The sequence below is a fragment of the Leuciscus leuciscus genome, assembly GCF_965113295.1.
Source record: "Leuciscus leuciscus genome assembly, chromosome: 17".
In the NCBI taxonomy this organism is placed as follows: Eukaryota; Metazoa; Chordata; class Actinopteri; order Cypriniformes; family Leuciscidae; genus Leuciscus; species Leuciscus leuciscus.
Window position 1 is genome coordinate 13399272 of NC_138741.1, and position 25968 is coordinate 13425239.

General features: G+C 38.1%; 1 protein-coding gene across 1 annotated transcript; it reads right to left on the reverse strand.

Annotated features, from left to right (window-relative positions):
* Positions 1-1802: 1802 nt before the first annotated feature.
* Positions 1803-24070, reverse strand: apoba (apolipoprotein Ba). Its single transcript, XM_082144191.1, has 29 exons — positions 23956-24070; positions 23479-23538; positions 22970-23082; positions 20844-20989; positions 20571-20718; positions 20262-20414; positions 20040-20164; positions 19184-19272; positions 18612-19059; positions 18393-18507; positions 18164-18307; positions 17784-17989; positions 16897-17101; positions 16611-16790; positions 16308-16511; positions 16020-16187; positions 15732-15937; positions 15366-15548; positions 15141-15271; positions 13845-14055; positions 13487-13659; positions 13223-13398; positions 12986-13107; positions 12355-12728; positions 4133-11716; positions 3809-3920; positions 3688-3717; positions 3404-3590; positions 1803-3322 (listed from the first exon to the last, which is right to left on the reverse strand). Exons 1-29 carry the CDS (start codon positions 24005-24007, stop codon positions 2102-2104), a joined length of 13266 nt encoding a protein of 4421 aa, XP_082000317.1. The 5' UTR covers positions 24008-24070; the 3' UTR covers positions 1803-2101.
* Positions 24071-25968: the final 1898 nt, after the last annotated feature.

The following is a 25968-nucleotide window of genomic DNA, read 5'->3' on the forward strand; positions in this document are numbered from 1 at the left end:
TTTTTTTGCATTGTTGCAATAAAATAAACGTATCTTTAACAGTGCAAGTTCAATTTAAGTTAAGATAGCAGGTGGCTATTGATTTTGTTTTAGACCAATGTCCTTTACAATGTTGTGCTCATTCATGTACATTCTTGTTTAAAATGTGATTTACCTAAGGGTCAAATTCATGCACGCTTTAAAAAGAATGAATCTTCACTGAACTTTTAACCAACCCCATGTATGAACACTGTCTTTTAAGAAAAAGCAATATGTTATGTCTGGGTGATCACACACTAAGAAAATGCTGGGGGTCACAACTGGGAGGCTGATTCTCCATATCCTGAAGTTCATTTTCACATGCTGGGGGTTCACAATGATGGACAACCATGAATAAAACTACCAACAAACTTTTATTCACAGCATCAGCCACTATTTCAGTGTATTTGTTTAAATAGCCTACCTTTTCCACTTTTTAGGCAGAAATATTATATATGAATCTTGGGATTGGGAATCCCCAGCAGTAAGGGGGAAAAAATGGACAGTGACCAATTTGCTCGCTGCTTCCTTTTGGACATCCTTCGGAAAACACTGTGCTACGCTGTGCTACTCAGCTACTTGTGAAACATCAACTAAGTTGTTTTGCCAAGTATCCATGGATAAATAATAACTGGCATACTCTTTGGAGTGTTACGTTAAACCTCTGACAAGTGAATGAACGAAAGCCAAGAGAAATGGAAAACGTCTTTCCTAAGAAAGCACTTCATCATGACTATGGTAGCAGACTACTGCCTTATTCCCTTTATTCCAGGAGCAGATGCACTAACGTTGATAGTACTTTTGGCAAGACAAAATTAGAATTGTCACATCCTGAAGAACTGGATATGGAAATGCTTTGTATGCTTTTATTACACGTGTACCTAATTGGCATACTTCTTAAAACTTCTCAAATAGTTTTCACAATATTAATGATAAGTGAGAGAAAGTACATCTGCATCAGCTATCAATGGCAAATATATTATCCATCTGTTATATGAGATGGAAAAAATGATATTTGAATGTTTATGAAACAAAAACACAACATCTACTGTAGTCCCATACAGTGCAGTGTACTACACTGCAAAGTTGTTCCTAAAGAGCACAGGTGTTGATGCATGATGAGTGATGAGGCATTATTTGGGTTTAAACATCAACATACACTTAAGATATGCTTAGTTTGGAGTGATTCTGACAGCCAAATTGTAAGAAAAAACTGATGTTCTGAATGTTTCATGCAGGTACCAAAAATAAAGGTGGGAGAAGAGCCAGATGAGGCCTACATCCTTTACACCCCCACTCCAGTGCTGATGACCTCTAACCTTGTCTGAAAAGACTGGTGTGGGAAAAGCAGCACGCACTTGAACACAGCACAGGCCCAGATTCCAAACAGGTGGCAGTCTCTCTGCTTAGCAACAATTGTTTTGGGGCTCTTTTGATGAGGTTATATGAAATAACAACAGGAGGGAACTGTTCCCCACCAGGTAACCAGGGGCAGTATATGGTGGGAATGTAACCTACTATATTAGACTGGTGTGGCCATGCACTGAGTGGAGTGAAATAGCACGGCTGGTTAACCATGTATGATCTTGCGAGACGCAAGAAGTGAAATCCACAGCCGTGCAGTCGTTTGTTGTTATGAAGACATCGCCCTCTTTTGGCCAAAAGCTGTAAACACTATCACAAGTTCAAAGCAGTATGTTGGAGAACTGTATAGACTTTTTAAAAGGATTTGTAGAAAAGAACTCCAAAGTAATCTGATTATGTAAAAACTTCCTGTAATAATCTTTGCACATTGCATATGATTTTACTTCAATTTATGTAATGTCATGCAGCTTTTTTTATTTATACATTTCCTTAAATACAATTTTCCAAAATCATTTTAGCTTAATTATATTCTTAAAACACTTCACCAAGACAGACATTCCTTACATTAGTATATTCTTTATACTTTAATTAACTACAATTAAACTAAAGTTTACAATGTAGAATTTCCAACTTCATACAGTGTTTAGAGGAACACAATAACAGAAGAAAATGGTAGGGAAAAAAAGTATTTCTATTGCAAACTTTTTAGATAAAAGGTTTATGCCATGCTGGGCCATTCACTAAAAGATTTCCAATAGAAAGGAAGAGGAATATCCACATCCGTTTTTTTGTTTGAAACCCGTACGTATGGCTCTGTATATGATGGCAATGACTTCATAAACGTAAGATAGCTCTTAAACAGGCTGATGATATGTGATTCTACTACCATGAGAAGATCATTCAGATTTGAGTTGAGATTCTCCATGGATATTTCATTGTACAGCTCCTGGATTTTACTTTTGGCAGAGTCTCTGAGCTCTGACCAACCTTTTTTAGCCTCCCGCATCCATTCACGAATCTTCTGTGTAACTTGTAAGTTCCCTGCCTCTTTGTAAATCCCATTGATGTGTGAGGAAATGTCTTCCAGTTTTTCAGTCCTGAGAGAGTTTAGGAACACTTCTGCCCTCTGGATGTAAACCCTGACAAAGTTTAACATGTCCTGGAACACATTCTCCAATTTGAAGTTATCCCATCTCTCTATTGCCTGCATAATCTGAACCTTCGCTGATTTCATGGCAGACCTTAGATCTTTCAAAATGCTCTTCCCACTAATAACCTTAGTGGTACCAGGAAGAGTAAATTCTACTTTGTTGATATTACCTGAAACGGAGTCAGCAATGGCTTCCATGAGGCTAAAAAAACTTTTAGTAGCTCTATCAGTAGCCTTTGAAATGGACTGTCTGGTCCTATTGTACAACTCTTGCCCGGTAAGCTTCTCCTCCAGACCTGGCAGGTGGAATTTTGTGTCCTTCATGAACTTCATGGCAGCGTCCAAGAGAACCCGCATATTTGACTCATACTTCTGAAGGTATTCATTGGTGCTGCTGAAGAACCTTCTGCTCAACTCTTGAAGATCCATCTGGGGAAAGTTCTCCAGTGTTATCCTCCACATATTTTTACCCTGTTGTCTGAGCTGCTCAACTGAGGTCTGTAGAGCATTAATCATACGCGGGATCTCCTGGTAAGCTCTGTCGATACCACTGGAGAGTGCGTTCTTCAGTTTTAGGGCAGCACGGTTCAGGTCTATGCCAAGGTGATCAATGTGGTACTGGTTGATAAACTTGTGAAGAGCTGCTATGATAGACGGAAGTCTGTCTTTAAGGCCATTAATCATGTCTGAGAGTCCATTGATATGATAGCCAACCTGAACGCTCAACTTCTCAGAGTTCTTCAAAGTCACCTTGAAACTCATCAGGTCTGTGTCCTTGTCAGGAGTTGACTGAATAAACAATGCAGACATTTTGTTACAATATTTAAATAAGTTGTATAAATTGTTGACTAAAGATTATCACTCTCTTACCAAATATCTGCTGAACAGTTTCGCATAAAACTGAGATGGTGACCTCCTAGTGAACTGGAACCCAATGAAGCCAGCTGCTGGTGAGGATATCGAGGACGTGATTCCATTGTTGTGCGATGCATAACGAAAGCTCATGTCAGCAAAGGTCTGGCTTGAAATGTCAATGCCCAGTGTATGACGTGAAGGGCTGTGGTGTAAAAACACATTCACAGTAACATTAGTATTGCAATTTTGCAATGCATAATGCACAACAAAGCCTATGAAACAGAAATTCAAGCGATTACCTGGGAACTGAAGACTCTTCGCGTTTCATTCTAGAGAAACAACAAAAATCATTAGGAAATTATGACAGGGGAATTTATGAATGTGTAGGTTTGAGAAATTGATGTGTTGTTCAGTTCTTACCTTAGATTCTGACTAAGGTCATGCTTCCAGTTTATATTCACATCACGATGGGTGAAGGTACTTTTTCCATCTAGACCCAGAGCTCCATTCTCAAAAATGATGGTGCCAGTCACTAAAAATGAAATGTGAAATAGAATATTATATTAATTAATTAATTGAGAAATATTGCAAAATTCTTGAAAGATCAATCATATATACACACAAAATATACATGCATATTTATTGGTTTGTTTAGAAGTATATAATGTAATATTATGCTTGTTAAAGTTACTATAAAGTGCTAATAAATATTCATATGAACTTGCAAAAGTCTTTTAAACTTACCATCCAAGTTATACTCCAGGAAAACCATGGTGGATGTGCAAGTGGACTTCATTGTGCAAACAATTCCTGACTCTGTGTTTTCTATATTTCCAGTCCATGTATTGTTGTAAACTGGGGCAGACATTTTGACAGTGGCTGACAGGGCACCAAAGGTTGGAATAAACACACCAGCTGGGAGATGGAGTGATATCTCTGGGACTTCGATTTTTTGTTCAGGGATGATAATAGTTGGCAATTCAAAATGATATAGTGTTTTTGTGATGTCATCCAGACGTATTGGGTACTCGCCAATATCGAATGCTTTGGGAAGGTTAAATGGTAAGATGGTGATTTCATACTCTGGCAAACTGACAAACAGATGGGCCATTTTGTCTTTCAGATACTTAGTTTTAGCATTTATGCTAGGGATTTCCACTTTTGGTAAACCAGGCAAAATTATATCAAAGTTAGGTGTACTGATCTCATTGGGGATTTCTAGATTTGTCAAATCAATAACAAAGGACGGCACATGGAGAGTAGTGAAAGGTACGGTAAACTCTGGAACAGCTATAACTGGGGGTATTGAGATATAATCAGGCAGGTCAGGCTTTTCGAATCGCATATCAACCTGTCTAATCATTTGTGGAATTTCTTTAAACCAATTCGGAATGCTCACTGTTGTTTGCGGGATATTAAACGTCACGCCATTTTCAAACAATTTTGTTGGTAGCGCAAACAGTGTTCCCTCCATGCTCTTGGTGTATATCACAACAGTCGAAACATTGAGGAACTGCAATTGGTCAGTACCGGTGACCTCACCAAATTTAAATAAGTCCCATAGACTCTTATGGTAGACTGGCAATTTGATTGACTTCAGGAATGCAACATTCCCCTCAATGGATTCAGACATTTCCATGCGGATTTCAGATTGATCGTTTGATAGTGTCAGATCAGAGGAATGGATCAGCGTTGCTAGTTGTTCCTTGCCACTCCAAAGTAATTTTTGCTTGTCTGAAGTGATGGAAAGATCTGCATTCTGCACTATGCCAGCATGACCGAGGTTACTCGGCTGTGATAAGTCAATATCAAGATTGGCTGACAAAGTTGTCAATGGAACAAACTCAAGCGTCAACCTCACATTTTGCTTTCCGTTTGTTGAAAACGAAGCAATACTAGCTGCATTAGTGCTTGTATAAGTCATAGTAGCATAAATACGCCGCAGAGTGGCCTCAAGAGCGAGGTTCTTAGTGACGTCCATATTCCAGGAACCAGCCTTTTGGTGGTAGACCTTAGAGGTTACATCAGTTTTCAGTGTGGAACGAAGTCCATTGGCATTCACATAAATAGTTGCTTCATTGTCCAAAGATCCAGCAAGATTTGCACATTCCATGATGGTTGCATCTGTTGTTCCTTTCCAAGTGCTCTCCAAAGAGAAATAGGATGACAGTGCCTCGAGAGCAAAATTGTGATCAATGCTTCCAGTCCCTTGCGTTTCGATTATGGGTAAATTATAAGTGTAGCTAACTTTGACATTAGAGGCTATATTTGGTTTAGACTTAGTATTACCACGAACCACTTGATTTAGGTCCATCGTAAAAACTGGAAGCTTAATTTTAGCTAGGTTTGTTAAGGAAGCCTCCATATTCCTCTTTGTGAGGCTCACAGTGCTTTCATGACTACATTCAGCACTCATATGTACCAAGGACAGGCTTGTGGCCATCTTCAGACCTCTCCTTTTATTGATGGTGGTACTACCGTCAAGTTTAGCTTTTAGGACGTCGAACACGGATATTGACGAGACATCAAACTTGATGACAATGTCAGACTGATTATACAGGCCACCATTGGCATTCAGAGTTATTATGGGAGATTTGATTGAGAACTCATAGGTCATATTTCCAAATGCAGGTATCATGATGTTATTCTGAATTTCAGGTATTGTAAATGTGGGTAGGGTCAAGTCTTGAAGCGTCTCAGGCACATGCAAGACTGGTAGCTCCAAAGATGGAAGCACAAGGGTGTATGATGGCACTGAAAATCCCATCAAAGGTACTTTAAAGCTTGGTGTGCTAACCTCCTTGGGTATGAAATAACTAAATGCAGGTAATTCGGCTCGGAAGGCTGAAACCTCAATGTTTAGTATGGGTATGGTATATCCAGGAACAGTGAAATATCTTGGCGGCAGGTTTGATGTGTCAATTTTGTACTTTTCATTCTGAATTCTGGCTTTGTTGTAGGAATTGGTGAGGGCATCAAAAATGTGGTCTCGCCCGAGTTCAAATTGCAGACTCAAGATCTTGGCATTCTCATTGAAGGCTTCGTAGATTGGTTTAAGGTTTAGATCAAATGTGTGCTTGTCTGGGTTTTTCTGATACAAGAGCCTGAAATCAATGTCAAATGATTGCTGAGGAGTGGTCAGAAGATCTTTCAGACCATAATCTTCCCAAAGAGAAAACTCTTTGATTTTGGGTGTTTTCATATCCAAGTATGGGATCATAATTTCTGGGATACTGAGTGGAACAGTCAAGAAGTCAAGATTGGCTTCACCATCAACAAAAGCATAGATTCCAGCTTCATTTTCACTGTTATCCAAAGTAAAGTTGTGTTTGTATTTGTACTGATTGAAGCGAGCCAGACCTACCCAAAAAGCATGTTGCTTATTGGAGTTCAAGGTAAATCCAAAGTCATCTTGGAGATCGATTTTTCCAGTCAGCTTAAGGGGCAAGATAATTTTAGAGTTACCTTTATTCCTGCAATCAAGTGTGACCTCAAATGGTTGAGCCAAGAACTCGCATGCATTGGATATACTTCCACTCACTTTTCCAATAAGCTCAGCGTTATGTGAAATTCCTATTTCCATTCGGACATCCTCCATTTGAGCCTTTCCTTTAAGCGTCAAAACACTGCCCTTAATGAAAGGAGCCTCAGTCTCAGCCCTGGCATCAATAGTAATGTGACTCAGGATGACAGATTCTGCATTAACTGACTGCTTCATCTTAAGGTTTCTGCTGTTTGTTTCTCCATCAAAATTGAGTTTTGCTGTGCCAGCGTTGACAGTGAACTCAAAATTGCTCTTGTGTGTAATTTCATCAGAATAGTCATCAATGGACTTGATGGTCCTTGATGGACTTAATGGAGACCACTTTCCACTTCCCACTGTTCCAATGGTCACGGATATAATCCCTGATTCAAAGCGAGCCTCTGCTGTTTCAGTTATTATAGCCTGACTGGAAACATCTATGTTGGGTATGTTCAGATTATGCGTGTAAGTTGTGTCCATATTTGCAGATATTCCATTTTTTAAAGTAATGCCTACATTGTTAATTAAATCAGCTGTGTATATATGAGTGATGACTTTAGCAGCTGTCTTGGCTGTTGCTTCTGCTGAAGAACCACTTAAGAGAACAGAAGCCTCATGATCAATTCCAAGGGCCATGTGACTAACTTTCACAGTCTCACTAATAACCATTTTTCTCATTTTTGGAGCTTCAATTTGAAACATTGCATCCAGAGTATAGTCAAGGTATTCAAGGCTTGACTTTCCCATTGAGTTCAGAGTAGCTTTAAATTGTGGGGATTTGGGTGTTCTTGTTGTGTTCTCGAGAGCTGCTGATGTCATCAATGTATAATGAGGAGAATCCACTTTGAATTCTCCATAAAGTTTGCCGAAAGCTGGTAGACATGGTTCAAATGGAATTTCAGGGATTTTGACTTCGGGGATTGTTAACATGGTGATCTCAAAACTATCCAGTTTTAGTTTAGGAACAGTGATCTCTGGGAATTTGATCTCTGATAGAGTGATCTCTGAGAAAGTAAAATCAGGCAAGTCGGAAAGATAAAGAGCTCGTAAGTTCCCGAAGATGGCTTCAGGGTCCACTTCTGGCATTTCTATCTGGCGAACTTTGTCAATGAAGTCAATAATGCTCTGCTTGATTTTCTCAAAGTCAACTGTGATGGAAGGAAGACTGAACAGGTCCAGGATAGTGAATCCTGGTATTGCTATCATTGCTGGAATTGTAATATCATGTATCCTTGCCATTTTAATCTTAAAGGCAGGAACCTCCAGAGTTGTGAATGGAAAAATAAAGGTGGGTACGTCAATTTCTGCCGTCTTTAGAGCGTTGAGAACTCCCTCCACAGCTTGAGTGATTTGATTGAGGAGCTCCTTATCTTCAACCATCTTCTTAATTTCATCAATGAGTTTTATGAAATGTGATGAGATGTATTCAATCATGTTGACGTAAGCACCACTTGCCCTTTCCAAGTAAACCAAGATTTCATCTCTGATGTCCATGTCACTGACTCTCTGCCTAACATCTTCGAGAATGTCTTGGATCTTCAGTTTTATGTCTTTATATGCAGTAGTGTGAATTACATCTATAATATTCCTGCAAACTTCAGCTATCCTTGTATTTTTCATTTTCTCCAAATAATCAATAACCGTCACCTGCATCTCTTTTATAAACTCTCTGGATGCCTCTATTTTTAGTGGGATTTCATAAACTTCATTTATCTGCTTGTTAATATAATTGACTATGTTCTTTACTTTTTCATTTACTTCATCAACAAATGTGTTGTAATCAAAAATTCTTAATGTCTTTATGATCGAGAGAATGTGCTCATTTAAATTATCTATAATCTGTTTGAAATCCATCAGCTTTAACAGAGAAGTAATTCTATCCAAGACCTCCAAAACCTTATCCGAGATGTACTCAAACTGGATAGATTTTAAAGTATCCACTACAGCCTGCACTAGCTCTTGGATTCTATACTGCTTGACTAATATAATGGCCTGCTCCACAAAAACTTCAATTTTCTTGTCAGTTTCATACCTTAAAATAAGCTCTTGTGCATTTAAGTAAACTCTATTGATTTTCTCTGGAATTTCGTACTCCTCTATCCAGTTGACAATGACATCCTTTGCAGAATCCAACACTCTCTCAATGTCTTCATATGGGATTTGATCAGATAGTTCTTCCACATATTCAGTCAAATCAAATGAGATTACATAGTCTTTCAGACCTTCAAGTAACATCTTAATGTCAAATGTCTCAACAATCTTCCTCATTTCGCTCAGCTTTTCCTGAAGTTTGGTTTTAATTTCATATTTTGCATCCAGTTGTTTTAACCAAGCAGCACTGCTGTCCTGCAGCTTTTGTAAATCAATCTGTCTTATTATATCTTCAATGCCATCAATGCCTCTGATGATTGTTTTGGTTATTTCATATTTCTCATCAAAAGCTTTAAGTTCATCTTCAATCTGCGTCAAAAAGTCAGAGACAGAATTGGCCCACGATCCACTCTCAATGCTATCTTTGATTTGAATCATCAGATCCCGAATTCTGGTCGCTAAATCAATAATTTTCTTTTTAGAAGCCTCCTTAAATTCCTCAGCATATGCATCAAGGTCATCTATTGATACAGTGTAGTCATGTATGTAGGAAATCAGCTGGTTCTTGACATTGTTGACTTTGTTCTCTAGGTCCATGTCCACTATAATGTCATTTACTTTTTGAGGGAGTTCATCCAACTTGTTTCTAAACCGACCTATCAAACCATTGATATCTAAACTGTTGAGGTAGTTTTGGAGGGATTCGAATTTATGAAGAATTGCATTTTTCATCCTTTCAAAGGCAGCAGGGAAGCTCTCGATAAATGGAAAATAAATAATGTGACAGTCGCTGTTCTTATCATACTTGACAAACCCAGAAGCACTAAACTTTTGATTGTCTAATGGAATATCACTAGATATTGTTTCAGCGTTCAAAAGATTTGTTTGAAGCACTCCGGAGAACTGGACCCCCATCTCATTTTCTTTGTTGTAAATATTGACATCTTGGTTGTATGCATGATTATTTAGCTTTGACTTAAACTTCCATTCCACAGACTGTTCATTTGGTATCAGAAAGCTGTCAATCTTGTTTTCAATGTGCGTTTCAGCTGACTCTCCGTTTGGGAACATGTGTACAACAGAAGCTCTGCATTCATGGGACTTAGCAATGGCCAATGGTTCAGCTTTCAAGAGGAACTTACTGTAGAGCTGACCACTATGCTTGCCATAAAACTTCACAGTGCCATCACTGTTCAAAATGGCATCAATTGTAAGGCTAAACGGCATGGCCATTGTGCGAATGTTATTTTCAAGACGTAAAGATTCACAATTTATTTGTGTCTTGCTGTTCATAACAGAAGACAGTCCAGCAAAATCCAAGTCGAAGTTGTTACTTATCTGGGAATCAAAGACTTTTGCTGTTGTATTGCATTTGATGGTGCCTGCCAGCTCTGCATAAGTAAATTCACAGCTGTGCTTAAAGTTATCCTCTTCCCCATACTTCCCACTGAGGCTTCCAGCAGCGTCCATCTTAAATGGCTCCATCTTAAGGTGGCCGTCACCACTGAGTCCAAAATCAAAAATCTCAAGTTCATTATTAGCACTTATCGATGTGATAAATGGCCTCATATTAATCTTAATGTCATGGTTGTAGGACGCTCCATCACAGATGAAATTGTCCATTTTGGAGCGGTAAGCCAAGGTCCATAACGTTACAGTCAGGGTGTGTGTGCACTCCGATCTCATTTTCTGTAAGGTACCCATCATAGTATTAGACAGACTCAGTCCTTGCTTATTAATACCAAAGTTCATGGTGTTTCTTGCAGTTCCATCAAAGGCGTTTCCTTTAAAAACACTGGTTATATACACTTCTTTGGGTGATATCTTACCCTCCGTATTGAGCTCAACTGTGTTATCCAGTGTTGATCCTTTTGTTACAAGAGACATGGAGGCTCCATCGCCATCAATACCACCATTGAAGTTATTTTCAAAAGTCAAAGAAATTCCCTCAATGGTTGTCATGCAACTGGTGGTCAAGCCATTTGCTCCAAAAGTAAGTGTGCCTTTGTGTGACCCACGTCCATCTTCAAAATTCAGCAAACCTTCTATGTTAATTTCAAGGCCATTACTGTTTAGGGATCCAGTTAGGAGGGAATAAGCACGATGTGTTGCTTCATCTGCCTGGGATTCAACTTTCAGTCTGGCTTCTTCACTCGTGACATCAAGTTCAGCTTTACAGCGGAGCGCTTTTCCAAGTGCAGTCATGCTACCATCTGACTTCACAGACAGCTGGCCTTTCTTGTGCTTTAATTCTGCCACATGCTTCAGAACATCATTTTGTGCATTTGTTTTGGACAAAAGCGACAGCTCTCCATTGACGTAGGATCCTTTGATCACATTCTCACCTTGGATGATTGAGGAGTCAAACTTCAATGTGGACTCTCCTTTTCCTTCCCTTTTGAGCATATTGTAGATATAAGATTGGCTAAGGGTGGAGTTGGCATAGAGAGAGCCTACCTTGATAAATCCATCAAAGTTTCCATCTCCAATGACTTCATCACTCGTGGAAGCTGACTGAGCCGAATAATACACAGAGGTGTCCAGACCAAGTGGACTAGATGCTTCAATCCTGTAGTTGGTCCTACCACTGATTTTATCAGCCATACTCATAGTTTCAAAGGCACTCAGGCTGGCATCAAGTAAACAATGACTGATGGATCCATTTACAAAGTACTTCAGAGTATCATCGATTTTACCAGTGATCATGCCCATACCTATGTGAAGAGAAAATAAAATCGATATTTAATAAATAATAAAAACTAAAAAAACTAATCATTTCATAAAATGTGATAAGTATAATAATAACAAAGTTCTAATGTCCAGAAGAATGTAATAGAAGTAAAATAAATTCAAATAAACTGAAGATGTCATTATGACAGTCATTTTTGGGCCAGATTTACTAAACACGCAAATTAAAGAACAAAGACGCTGCTCATCTGATCAGGGAAATCATGGAAGTCATGCTTATCATTTCCATAATAACCATTGCAATCTACCAAGAGTAGCGCAAATTAGAGTCTGGTTTAAGACATGCTTTTTTGGGGCCGTAAATAATGGCGCAAATACCAGAAAATTGACTAGTGCAAACCTTAGTAAATCACTTTGCAATTGCAATTTAAATTCAATACTCTCCTCCCATAAATGTTGCATCTGAAAGGGAAAGTCCAACAAATGCATATGCAATAAGGTCAGCTGCAAAAATAACGGTGTCCACGCCTTTTCAGTGCTAATTTTTCACAGCATGTCTTTACTAAATCCTTACAGTAGTTTTTGAATGACAAAAGAGGGTTTGCGCTGATGCAAGCTGTTAGTAAATCTGGCCCTTTGTGATGAGTTTTGATAACTTAAATACCTTCAATTTTGTATGACAGGGGTGTCACAGGGCAGCTGGCCATCATTTTGTACTTAGCAATGTAACTGGGAATGTCAACAGTGTTGTTTCCCCCTAAGATGGAACCCTCCCAGTCATAAAAGTTGCTGTTCATCTTGACAGACACCTCTGCTACACCTAACATGGGCAAGGAGAAGTCCAAAGCACGGGGAATTGTGAATGATGGAATCTTATAGTTTTTCTCAGGAATATCCAGGCCAATGAGAGGAATTTGAATCTGTGGGAGTGTTAGGGTGGGAGGGATGTTCAGTTCAGCAGATGACTTTCCTCCCAGGAGAAGAGGAAGTGAAAAGGAGATTCTGCCTTTGTTGAACTGGTATCTCATCAGTGAATCACTGAACATAACAAAAACACGAAGAGAAAAAAACGTTTAAGCTCAATATCAATGTATATAATATACATACATATAAACACTACCAGTCTAAAATTTGGACACACATCACTGTATTTTCATCATATTATATAAAATGTTAATGTAATACATTACATTTGTGGTCTATACACCCTTGGGACTTCCTCGTGTGACAACTAGACCGGCCTATATTAGCAGATATTTATTTTTATGTAAAAAGTAACAAATAGTGTCACTCACGATTTAAGATATATTTTTTCCGGCAAAGATGGCAAAATGAGCTCTGGGGTGCTTCTCTTGCTCCTCTGTATGTCCACGAATGAACTGCCTGCCGACAGTTTATCCAGCCAAATATTCACTGCCTTGGGACAGAAGGAACAACTATGAAATGTTCATCTTCAGCAAAGCCATTCAAATATTCAAATGATAAAATACATGCAATTTAGACAATTCTCAAGTTTGATTTGATGCACTTACCTCTAACCCTTTTGAAACAATGTGACGAAGTTTCATGTCAGTCTTGGTGACTTTCTGGTCAAGGATATCATCAATACTTGCCTGCAGCTTGCTACGGTACTCCTCCATATTTGGAAAAAGTTTCTCAACTTCAGAGTTTATATCTGACTTCATTTCAAGTTCAACCTTATTATTATCTGCAAAGTCAACAAGAAAATCATTAAAAACTCAATGACAAATTCATTCCAGGAACGTTTGCTTCATTAGCAATGTGTGCTTTATTACCATATCGGAGTATGGCTTTCTGCACAGATGTTGTCTCCGGCATGTTTAAGGCTGTTTCAAGCTGCAGGATGAGCCCATTATTATTCTTTAAGGTGGCAGTGGCAGAGGTGTCCATCTGTAGTGCTGGCACTGCCAACTGAAGCTCAATCAGACCATCCCTCATAGACTCCAGCCTTCTCAGAAACACATACATATCCAGATTAGCATCAAAATACACTTCCCATATCAGTACTGTATATGTCATGTTAAAATAAAAGTCTCCATAATGCTGATGGGATTGCAGTGTTCCAATATTTTTTCTGACTACTGAGTGTTTACTAAATAATATTTTTTTCAAAACGAATTGTTTATACTGTACCTGGCATGCCCAACGAGTGAAAGCTGTGGGATGTCTTTGTTAGTTACATCAATTGTAATACCACGCATTTTTTTTCCTTTAGCGCTGCTATCTGTAACTGCCAACTTGATGCCAGCTTCAAGGTCATAATCAGGGATCTGAAGGTCAGTGGTGAGGATGTTCTTATTGCGATTGTATTTCACAACTGCTGTGGCTTCGGTTGGTTCAGCACCTTAAAATAAGAAGAACTTATTTTTTAGACCGATTTTCTTATATACTTGACAGCTTACACTCATTGAAATACAAGCAATCTTGACCAAATAAATACATTTTTTAATTTTCATAAATTGTTTTTATTAGTGGCTTTTAAAAAGCACATGATTTACTGAGCTGAGATACTTTCAATTAAATAGCAAATAGGTTATATTTACATCACAGCCATAAGCCATGATTTGTTACTTGATAACTTGCGGATGAATTTGACTGGACAAAATCTGTGTAGTGCAAGATGAGTCATCCTCATCTTTGCTCCATTCCATTTTCCCAAAAGGTAGAGGTGCTACATTTTTAATGCATGTACACTAAACATACCGTTCAAAGGTTTTAGAAAGAGGTCTACATTTATTTGATCAAAAATACATTAAAAACAGTAATATTGTGATACAATATAAAATATACTATAATTGTTTTTAATTATCAATAGTAAAAGTAGTTGTGGTAGTAAAATATTATTAAATATTTTTAAATACAATTTAAAATCTTTTTCTTTTTTTTTTTAAATACAGTATATTTTATAATGTAATTTATTCCTGTGATGGCAAAGCTGAATCAGACATTATTCCAGTCTTCAGTGTCAAATGATCCTTCAGAAATAATTTTAATATGCTGATTTGGTGCTCAACTATTTTTTCCTTATTATTATCAGTAGGGAAACTAGTTGTGCTGGAAGTTTTGTGGAAACTGTTATTTCTAGGATTCTTTTATGAATAGAAACTTAGAAATGAACAGGAGTTATTTCAAATAAAAATATTTTGTAACATTATAAATGTCTCTCTAATGTCACTCAACTGGATCAACTTAATGTGTTCTTGCTGAATATATGTATTAATTTCTTTCAAGAAAAATCGTACTAACCCAAATCTTTTGAACGGTAGTGTATCTGTTAAAAATAACTTTTGACAACATTTAACACAAGCATATCCTGTAGATAGAAAACATATTAAACATATTAAAGCTGCAAAAAATTAAAAGCACTGATAAATGTTCAATGCCACTGTTAGAAATAAAATAAGTCATTCAAATTGTTTAAAAACTTACTCTCAGCCTTGAGAACAATTTTCACAGAGTCGACTTTATGGCGCCCCTCTTTCCCTTCCCTCAGCAATGCATAGGCAATCGTTGCCGTGTACTCAGGCACTTCTCCTGTAGGATGAAGTTCCAGAGCAAGCCTGGAAAGAAAGTATTTCCTCTTATTGTTTTTAAGTGCATAAACCATGGAAGTAAATAAGTTGTTTGCATACTGTACATCCACTTGTTTCTCACCTTGTCTCTCCTGTGAGAGGATAGTACGGGGCATTATTGGTTAAACTTGCATTTGAATAGCGCAAAATAGTGCAGTAATTCATCCCAGGAAAGATGGGATTACACTCTGTTGAGTCAGTCCTGTCCTCTACCATGGAGGGGACAATCTTAGTCTGAGTGGAGGTCACTGAAAGCAACTTGTTACTGTTGTGGAAGAGAAAGAAGAAACATATTTTTCTTTATGTTCCATTTGAATCTTTAATATCATTCAGTAGTACAGAAAAAAGTGACCCTTGAGTATAAGTATGTAAAAGTATAAATGCATAATAAAAAAAGCATCTGATAAGAAACAATAAATTAAGGATACTGAGAGGTTAGATGGCCTACCTGATGCCGAAGAGCTGGATGTTTCCCTGTGGTGCAGGGATGGAGAGCTTGATCTGACTGTCACTTACAGTGACCTTGGCATTAACAGCGCTTTCATGGTACATGTTTGTGTGTGTCTCAATCCCAGCTACCACAAATTCTGGGATATAAACACCCATTTGGGTAACAAACTCCATTCCCACAGATGGCATGAATGAAAGCTGTTGCTGTGAATAAAAACAGAAAAAACATGAATAATTTACTACTTAATTGTGACATGACAAAATGTACACTAGTGAGAAGGATTACCATCATGCGGTCAATGGTCATGCCTCCTTTGGCTCCAGGGGCCAGAACTCCAGATAGGGAAAACTTCAGTGGAACACCAGCACATGTAGGTAGTGTAAAGGCCTTGTCCAGGAACATATAGTGGACAAAAACCTCATTCTCTAAGCTAGATATCAGCTTTCCCATTAACTGCAACAGCAAGAGAATATCACACTTAAATTTACAGTTACATTTTGTTGATGAAGACTGAGATTTTTATGGTAATGCATTTAGAGTACCATACTTTCAAAGCCTATGAAAAACACTTACATTCACAGACATCGACTTAAATGTTTCTGTGTATAGTTTAATGTACTGAATGATGAGATTGAGCTCATTGGTCTTCAAGTATCCCAGTTCTGTTCCCATTAACCGCAGGTAGGCCAGGCCTTTAGGAGCATCTTCGATCTGTTCAAGGCGTTTTTTGAACTCTGAGAAGTATTCTTCCATATTCCTCATGATGTCTTGAGGGACCTTAAGGGAGAAGATATTTTTAAGCATTATGTTTTATTTAGATGGATTTTCATTATACACTTAAAAGATTTGAGATAGAATAGATTTTTAGATATTTACCTGTCTTTTCATCCTTTTACCTCTTAGTGGGGAAATCCACTTATCCAAAACCCGTTTGATGGGATGTGGAATATTGTCATTGGCCCAGTACATGGCTTTTGAGATCGTATCAGGGAAGAAACCATTTTCACCAAAAAGAACTTCAATGGCTGGCTCAAAGCCTTCACCTTCAAGGCCAATCTGAGAAAGAAGTGATCACATGCATTCATAAAAATGGAAAATATAGGCACACAAAAAATATCAAGCCTTTTTAAAATATTGATTTTATGATAAACTTATACAGTACCTCCAGTATTTCTGCATTGAAATTGTCAAGTGTGGTGGCTAAAATGACTTCTCTGGGCATGTAATTGGCAGAATCAAAAATCATGTTACTTTCTACTGAGCCAACCAGAGGGACTTCAATTTTGTAGTTGCGTGAGAACTTAGTGAAGTCCATAGTGTTAAAGCTTGCATCCCCTTGTATAGCTTTAAGAATGTAGTCCTTTGCTCTAAAAAAAGACAAAAAAAGACATATATATATATATATTATGGATGCACAATATATCAGTGCCATATCGGTCATAGACCGATAGTTTTTTAAAAGTTATAAATATCAGATGATAGTAGAAGTAACAGATAATATTTGATATCAATTGTGGATTATCAGTTGGATATCAATTGTGGATACCTTTGCCATAATCTAACATTCACTTCGAGTTTATCTTTAAAAACACTAATGATTTAATAACACTGTTAAATGATGCCTAAATTCACTTAGCATTTAAAACAACTGATTTTAGTTTAGAGTGTTTTATGATTCATTTATGAAGGCAAAATAATATAGAATTTTAAGTTATCAGTTATCAGCAATAACGTGAAAATAATTATAAAGCATTTTAATATAGGTGCATTCCTAAAAATGATTAAAAGTATGAAGACTGGGGTTATCTTGACAACATAAAAAGTATTTCTTTTGTCTGAGGAAAGAATTGAGAATTTGTCATCAAGAGGTAACATCTTTAATCTTAATACAACATGGCCAAAACTTCAAACACTTTTGAACATTCATTGTGCTACATCCTGAGCACATTTTCTGCTTCTGCTTCCAACGAAAACATCAAGACAAATCATTTTGAACTAGAAGGCCATAATAATAAACACATTTAGAATTGGAAATATTAGTGTACATACGTGGTCAGGTTTGGATCTTCTGATTCCAATATGTTGGTGATATGGGAGGAGACAAAGCTCTTAACCTGCTCATTTTGCTCACTCTTAAGTGTTCTCAGCACCTTGTTTACTACCTCAGGGTTCCTCATGAGCATCAGATATGCTGCAATGCGTTTTTGTGCTGGTGCCTCTGTATTCTCATACTGTTGAATCAGGGCACTTCTCACCTAGTAACAAAAAAAATAAAAATAAAATGCTTTAGAATGAATCCAGATCATACTGTTTTTCACATTAAATTAAAAGTACTAAACTGATTTTATTTGAGTAACCGATGCATCATTTAAGAACCGGAATGAGTGGAATAATCTAAATGCTGTAAATCTTAACAAGAGTTGATTTACTTCTGAATTCATTTCCATGAGTCTGAAAGCCTGGATAGCTGCTTTTTGTACTGGCAGAGAAGTGTACGTCTGGCCCATGCAATTTAGGAGAGAAGACTTCAGAGATGGGAATCTCTCCATGTACTTTCCCATGACACCAATAACCTGTACAATAAATAATTTGGTTAATATTTAGACATTTGTGTTCATTATATATGCATCAGATGGATGGATAGAGAGTTAGATGTACCCTTAATGTAAGGAAAGTGCTGTCTTCATCTCCAGAGCAATCACCTAGCATGAACTCCATGAATTCAGCTACTTCCTTCACTTCAGGTGTTGACGTTGCTTGGTCTTGAGGAAGTCTGGTGCAAAATATACATTTATCCATTCAAATTCCACTTAAAAACAGAAAATCTTGACCTATGCTAACTGAGAAGCTAACTGAGTAAACATCACTGACACTTACTGTTTCACAGTGTTGGCAAGAGCATACATGATGGCTTTACTTTGCTTGTTTTGGGCCATGCTCAGCATGTCTCTAACCCTCTGAGGGCTGGCCTGGGGTAAGAGACTCAAAGCATAAACTATAGCATCCACCTCTCTGACTAACTCATCAGAAGTCCTGAGGATCTGCATGATGGCACTGGTACATTCATTGGTTCCACACTGGAAAAGTGTCTGCCATGTAAGCCACTCTGAGATCTTCATCATCTCATCAGCAGCTCCAGAAAGCGTTTCATTTTTCAAGCCACGGACTTCAGACACCAACTTGTGGAAGAGGCTGGCTCTCTGTTGACTCTTTCCTGAGCTGCTAAGTGTATTTAGCTCTCTCACTGTGGCAAGCACATCATCCTTTGACTGAACAGGAAGCTTGTCCTCCACCTCCTCTAAAAAGAGCTTCTTCTCAAGAGTGTCTGTTCAGAGGAAAAAGACAGAGGGAATTTGTTTATTTATTCATATTATCACACCTCTATACCTCTCAAAATATTGTAAAATGCAAAGTAAAACAAACTATTCTTACAGCTTAAGGCTACTCACCATCTTTACTGAAATATCTGCTGTTTATTTTCACTGAATCCTGTAGGGTTAGACTCTGTTTTACTTCTGAGGAGATACCATACTGCCCCCTGTAGGAGAAATTATAACATTGATGTTCATTAACATGATATAGGTTATGCCAGGTTTGACATCAATTATGATGTCATCATCCTTTTTCTGTCACATAACTAATCACAATGCAGCCACTTTAAATATGTGCATATTCAAATTGCGAAAATTAGTTTAGAGAGCTAAGACGTAAAAAAAGACTTTCTGAATAACGATTTAAATTTACTTTCATAAATCTATAATATAATAATAATAATATAATATAACACAGCACAATATAGTGATTTTTATTGTATATAGACTATATTTATGGTGCTTTTTTGTCATTTTTGGAGCTTGACAGTTCTGGTCACCATTCACCCAGCTAACGGAACGTTCTCAAAACTTTGGCTATAGTTCTCTCTCAAAGTTATGATGAGCAAACATTCTGAAATTGATAGCACATAAAGGTTATTTATATACATCATTCATGTTTTAGTTGGACAGTCATCTAATGTTTTTTTAAATGTTTCAAAGCGGTCAGAGAACATTCAAAAGAAACATTCCCATAATGTTCTCAAAATGATAAAATGGAATGTTCCCCTAATGTTGGTACGTTTAAAAAAACGTTCAGAGACCTTTCAGAAATGTTTTTATAACTTAATGGGAACGTTAGCAAAATATTCTTACATTTAGAACAACACAGTATTAACAACAGAATTTTCAATTTTTGGGTGAAGTATCCATTTCTGATCAGGTCAGTAACCAGGCATCCAAAACAAAGCCTTTATGGGAAGAGATTACGCACTCATGTGAGAACGGGATGAAGATATGCTTCTCTGTACACTGAGCTTCAGTCATATGCTTTCTCCTGTTGTCAAACTGATAGTTGCAAGTCTGAGTACTGCTGATTAGCTTGGAGATAAGACCATTCTGCAAAAATAAATTTCAGTTAAGTTGTATGAGTATTTTTGATTGAGATGGATATGAAAGAATGGATATTGAAAGAAATAAGCCATGTGTGTTCTACCAAGCCAGGCAAGAGAGACAGGGGGCTGGTGGGGAGACTGTGAGGTGAGAAATGGCTGCAGTCCGACAGATCTCTGACTACAGTGATATCTGTGTCAATGTCCTTCCGTGAGTTGACTGTGACATCAGTCTTGCACATGCCGTGGACTGTGCTCTTAAAAATGTAAGAATAGAGAAGAAGTTTCAGACTTTTGAACCCCACAGTATATAAAAGAAGTGTATTTTACATATGTCAAAAATACAATGCATGAAAAATGAATTGTGTAGACTGCATTTGTGTGTCTACTCTAAATTTTTGTTTTAATCTCACCATTTTTTTATTGTGTTCTCCCTCCAGGACTGGCACGAGAAGAGCAGAGATGATTCCTCTTTTGATGTTCAAAATGTTTTCTGGCTCGTCCTTCTCTGGATAAATGGAAACACTGGTTACCTGCTCCACCACAAAATTCAGAGGGTTCCTGGAAAGGGGTATCAAAAAGCATTATTGAGTGAAATATGATACTGGACAATACTGAAAGAACTAGGGGTATTTCCTCTATTTAAGAGGAGGAATATCCCAAATATTATTGGCTGTTCAACATACTTCTCCATGGCAACCTGGAAGGCCTCAGCTCCAGCAGCCTGTCTGTAAACAGGTTGACCCTGTGCGTCGATGACTGACACCTCGCTCAGGATGCATTCTGTTGTGTGAAGGACAAAGCTGCACGTCTGTGGGACCTCAATTTCAACCTGATGGTGGACAGAGAAATATACATCCAGTATTCTCTTATTTAAACACTACCGTTCACTACCATTTGTGGTCAGTAAGATTAAAAAAAGAAAGAAACATACTCGGTTACTAACTTGACCTCGGTTTCCTGAGATAACGGGAATGAGTACTGCATCACTAGACGCAATGGGAAAACTCCTTTTTCTCTGATTACTGAAGATTGTAGAATAACGCAGTGAAACTGAACCAATGGCTGAGCAGCGGAGCTGCACGAACCTATTGGGAGAAAGCCTGCCAGAGCCCGCCGAAATGGGCGAAAGGGGCCGTAATTCGACCAGTTGGAGTGGCTTGAAGGGACTGGCCCTGAGGACTGTAGACAGGTCCCATGTAGGAACCGTGAGAGGGCGGGGCGGGTTTAGCCTCCAAGACACCTAGAGAAAACGAACAACCAGGTTGTGCTTGCCTACGGACTGGCCGGCCATAGGAGTATAGGGAAAGGCTGGGCCAGCTGTAGGCCAGCGCGTCCCTGTCCCTCAAGAACTATATTGGGCAGTGAGAGTTGTCTTTGGAAGCAAAAGGGTCGACCTCTGTCTTCCCGAAGATACTCCAGATCATACAAACCATCTGGGGGTGAAGTGCCCACTCTCCCGAGGACACGTTTCCCCGGGATAGCTTGTCTGCCCAGCATGTACGGCACTCTCAGTGAGCGCAGGTTGGGTTGTGCCCATAATAGGAGGCGTCTAACCAGTTAGTACAGAGGCCTCGATCTGAGTCCACCTTGGTGGTTTACCACTGAGTCCACTGCCACGTTGTCCAAATGGACTAAGACATGGTGCCCTTTCAGATCTGGCAGGAAGGTTCTGATGGCCAGAAAGACTGCCAGCAATTCCAGGCAGTTGATATGAAGCCTTTTTTCTGCGCTTGACCAGGATCCGGAAGTCGGCCTGCCCTCGCACAAAGCTCCCCAACCCGATTTGGAAGTGTCTGTCGAGACCATCTTCCTTCTGGAGACCATTCCCAGATCCAAACCTGATGGAACCAACGAGGGTCCTTCCAAGGGGTCAGGGCCACGATGCAACCGTGATCCACCCTGATGCGGAGGTGTCCGAGATGCCATGCGTGGGCTGGAACTCAGGGTTTCAGCCAGTACTGTAGGGACCGCATGTAAAGCAGTAAAGCAGTACTGGTGATGCGGAGGCCCAGCATCCTCTGAAACTTCCTGAGGGGGGGTGAGAACCCAACCTTGAAAGATGCCACGAGCTGTTGAATCGTAAAGGCTATTTCTGACATGAGCATGACCCCCATTTGGGCTGGATCGAGAACTGCTCCCTGGAACGAGATTTGCTGGCTGGAAGATGTATTGATCCTGAGTCCCAGGCTTTCCAAATGGCTGAGGAGCACGGATCTGTGAGCTTGAATGAGCCAGTCATCGAGGTAATTCAGGACACGTACTTCTTTCTATCTCAGAGGGGAGAGGGCCACGTCCATGCACTTTGTGAAAGTGTGTGGAGCTAGAGACAGTCCGAATGGAAGGACCGTATTCTGATAAGCCCCCCCCCCCTCGAACACGAATCTCAAGAATGGTCTGTGATGGGGGGCTATCTGGATATGAAAGTATGCGTCTTTCAGATCCACTGAGAAAAACCAATCCTCTGGGCACACTTGTGAGAGGATTTGTTTCAATGTTAACATCCTGAATGGCCATTTCATTAGGGCGCAGTTCAGATTAATGAGGTCGAGGATGGGCCTGAGGCCGCCATCCTTCTTTGGACAGAGGAAGTAGTGGCTGTAAAAGTCTGACTTGCTGTGGATCGTAGGAATGGATTCTACAGCTACTTTCACTAGCAAATTCATCACTTCACTTTACTGTATTTTTAATAAGATAAATGCAGCCTTGGAAAAAAAAAATCTTACCTACCCAAATTTTTTTAGAGGCAGTGTATCCTTATCCTTATATAAAAAGAGGTTTTTAAGGACATTTTAAGGACATTTTTTTGTACCTGACAGGAGATCTTTGGCCCATTCCTGAGGTTAGCTGTACCCGTCACCCCATTTTTGCTCTCAGCTGTATACTGATAAACATATTTTCTGAGGTTTTTGAACCTTGCAGACACTTGAAAAGAAAAAAAGCATTCAGTAATTGTCATTATAATGTCAGTGATAAAAAATTACTTTATTGCAATTATTTCACAATTGCCTGGTTTCACATGCTTAGTGTTTATGATGACTTTAAATAATGACTGCAGTATTTAAGAGCCAGTTCTAAATAATCAGATGAACGGAAGACCTTTGGACCATTTGTTGACAGAGTGGCACCTCTCTGATTCAATATTCTTGACGCATACACATGTACCATGTACCAGAGTTCAGTGCTGCTATCTTCTGCAGCCGATAGTAACACAGTTGGTCAGACTAAAGAAACTCATCCTGATTGGTTGCAGATAGAATAATATATGTCACAACTAACTAACTAAGATAATCAGCATGTTGTGTATTGGTTCCTCCTTACATGGGCATATGGATGGTTGTTCTTCTCCACTGTCTTCCTCAACTACCTCAGCATATGCTTCTACAGAGATAGATAAAAAGCAGTAGCTGAATAAATTAAATCAACTTTATATTTAGCAAAACACAGCAAATCTCAGTAAGCAATAACTACAGAGTTCTTCTAAGAAAGGAGGACAGAAAAACAGATAAAACTTAAATGTAAAAACAGTGAACAATCTCTAGACTTCAATTCAAACACTGCAATATATTAAACTTTGTATAATCTGTTTTCATAATAATTACTAGAAACTTTGTTTAGAAATTTGAGTAAGAAAAATACCTAATAATACAAATAAGAATTACAATAGGATGAAAAATAAGAAAAAAGGGAAATCTGGCAAATAGGTGTAATTGTTAAAATAGGGGAAGATGTAGATAGCACAAACATAGAGTACAAATAAGTCAAAACTTATAAAAGAGTAATAAATAAAAATCTTACCTGCAAATAAATGTGCACCGAGGAGGAGTAATAGACACAACTTAGTGTCCATCTTTAGGGTCACTAAAAACTCTTTCTTTGTTCGTTTTTTTCACTAACTTCTCCTAAATATTCCCACCCAGCTGAACCTTTATAGCATGCCCCCCACCCCCAAAGCCTCCAAATGAAACCTCCTCCAATCAGTCAAAAGACCACAAAATGACAACTCTGACTTGTCAAAGTTCATGAACATATTCTATTTGAGAACACAGGGAGAACACATGAAAAACATGATTAATAAATATGTTTATAAATGCAGGGCATCTATTTTTGTCTATAAACATAAAACACAAGTGTGTACAAGTTTATATAAATGTATATAATTGCAATGATACAATTATGCAAATTAAACTTGAGTCAAATGAAAATTTTACAGGTTTAAGTGGTTGATGGTTAATGGCCAAGTACTTTTTATTTTATTTTATTTTTTATCCCTTTATTTTCATTTTCTTAAAGACACCAAACATGCACAATGACACCAAAATAGTAACTATACATTTAAATAACTAAATATACTTTCTAAGCAGTACCATTGTACATGCTACATTGAGCTTGGTACTTGAATTAGAATATCCCTCCCCCCGCAATATTGCAATGATTGTAGAAGGTTTCTTCAAATGCTCTACAAACAAAAAAATGTTGTACATGAGCAAAGAGTGAACATACACAATCTTTTATCTTAGTGAACGGCAACTACAGAAATTAAAATAATGTATCAGACAGTTAAATTAAAGTAGATGTAAAAAAATTTTTTTTTAAATAATAATACGCATAAAGCTTGTTCAGTCCACCTTTAAGAATTTTCTTATTGGTTTCCAAATCTTAATGAAAATGGATAGTTTGTCTTTTAATATATCTCAGTTCTTCCAAGTGCAACATATTTCCCAGCTCCCTAGCCCACATCTCAAAAGTGGGTACAGAATCTGCTTTCCACATCTGCAAAATAAGTCTTTTTGCAAGCATCATACACAGCGAAATGGCCTGTGTCTTTATATATCTGATAAAGCATTCTCTGCTCCTAAAAGTCCAGTGCAAGGCTCAGGCTCCAAATCAATAGAATTTGCTTCAGAAAGAAATGTAAATATACATTTCCAAAATGGCTGAATTTTACTACATGACCATAAAGAATGAAACAGTGTGCCTTCTGACATTTTATACTTATTACAGAGTGGAGAAATCGTGGGATAAATTTTATGAAGTTTTGACTTAGAATAATGAAGCCTATGAATTACCTTGAACTGAATCAAATTGTGTCTAGCATTCACAGAACATGCATGTATGTTTCTCAAGCACTCATCCCACATGTTTTCATGAATGTTTAGACCAATTTCCTCCTCCCAGTCTTGTTTTATTTTCTCTGTGTTATTGTCCACATTTTCTAGCAGTAATTTGTAAAAGTTTGACACACTACCACTCATACCAGGGTTAACATTAACAATTCTCTCTAAGGTGGGATTCAAATTCAAAATTTCAAAGTTTGGAATGTGCTTATAACAAAATCTCTAACTTGCAAGTAACGGAAAAAAATGCACCCACTGTTAGGCCTAGTAACTTTCTGACTAGGCCTATACTGTATTTACCCACTGTCCTATTCTAAAGGGTAGTCAAAGGCTAATCAATATGTCGATTGATGTATAGGAGTCCAAGCTGATATGGACACATGTAAAGTAACCTTCATTGTTACATAAGAGGGTTGCATAATATTCACAATCCTCTTTTTGACAGTGGATTACAAAATTGTTCTTTTTAAAGGTAGGTAGGAATTTTATAAAAAACTTTTTTCCAAATTTGTTTAAACTTTCTCTATATATCAATACATAATTAAAATGTAAGTACTCTGAAAAAAAAGAGTATAAAAATCGAGTGACTCTAGACCGTTTAATCTGCATTAAACACAGCTCATTATTTCCATTCGGGACGAAACAAAGGATTGGCTTAGGCGACTGTCACTCTCTCGCAACCATGGCAACCACC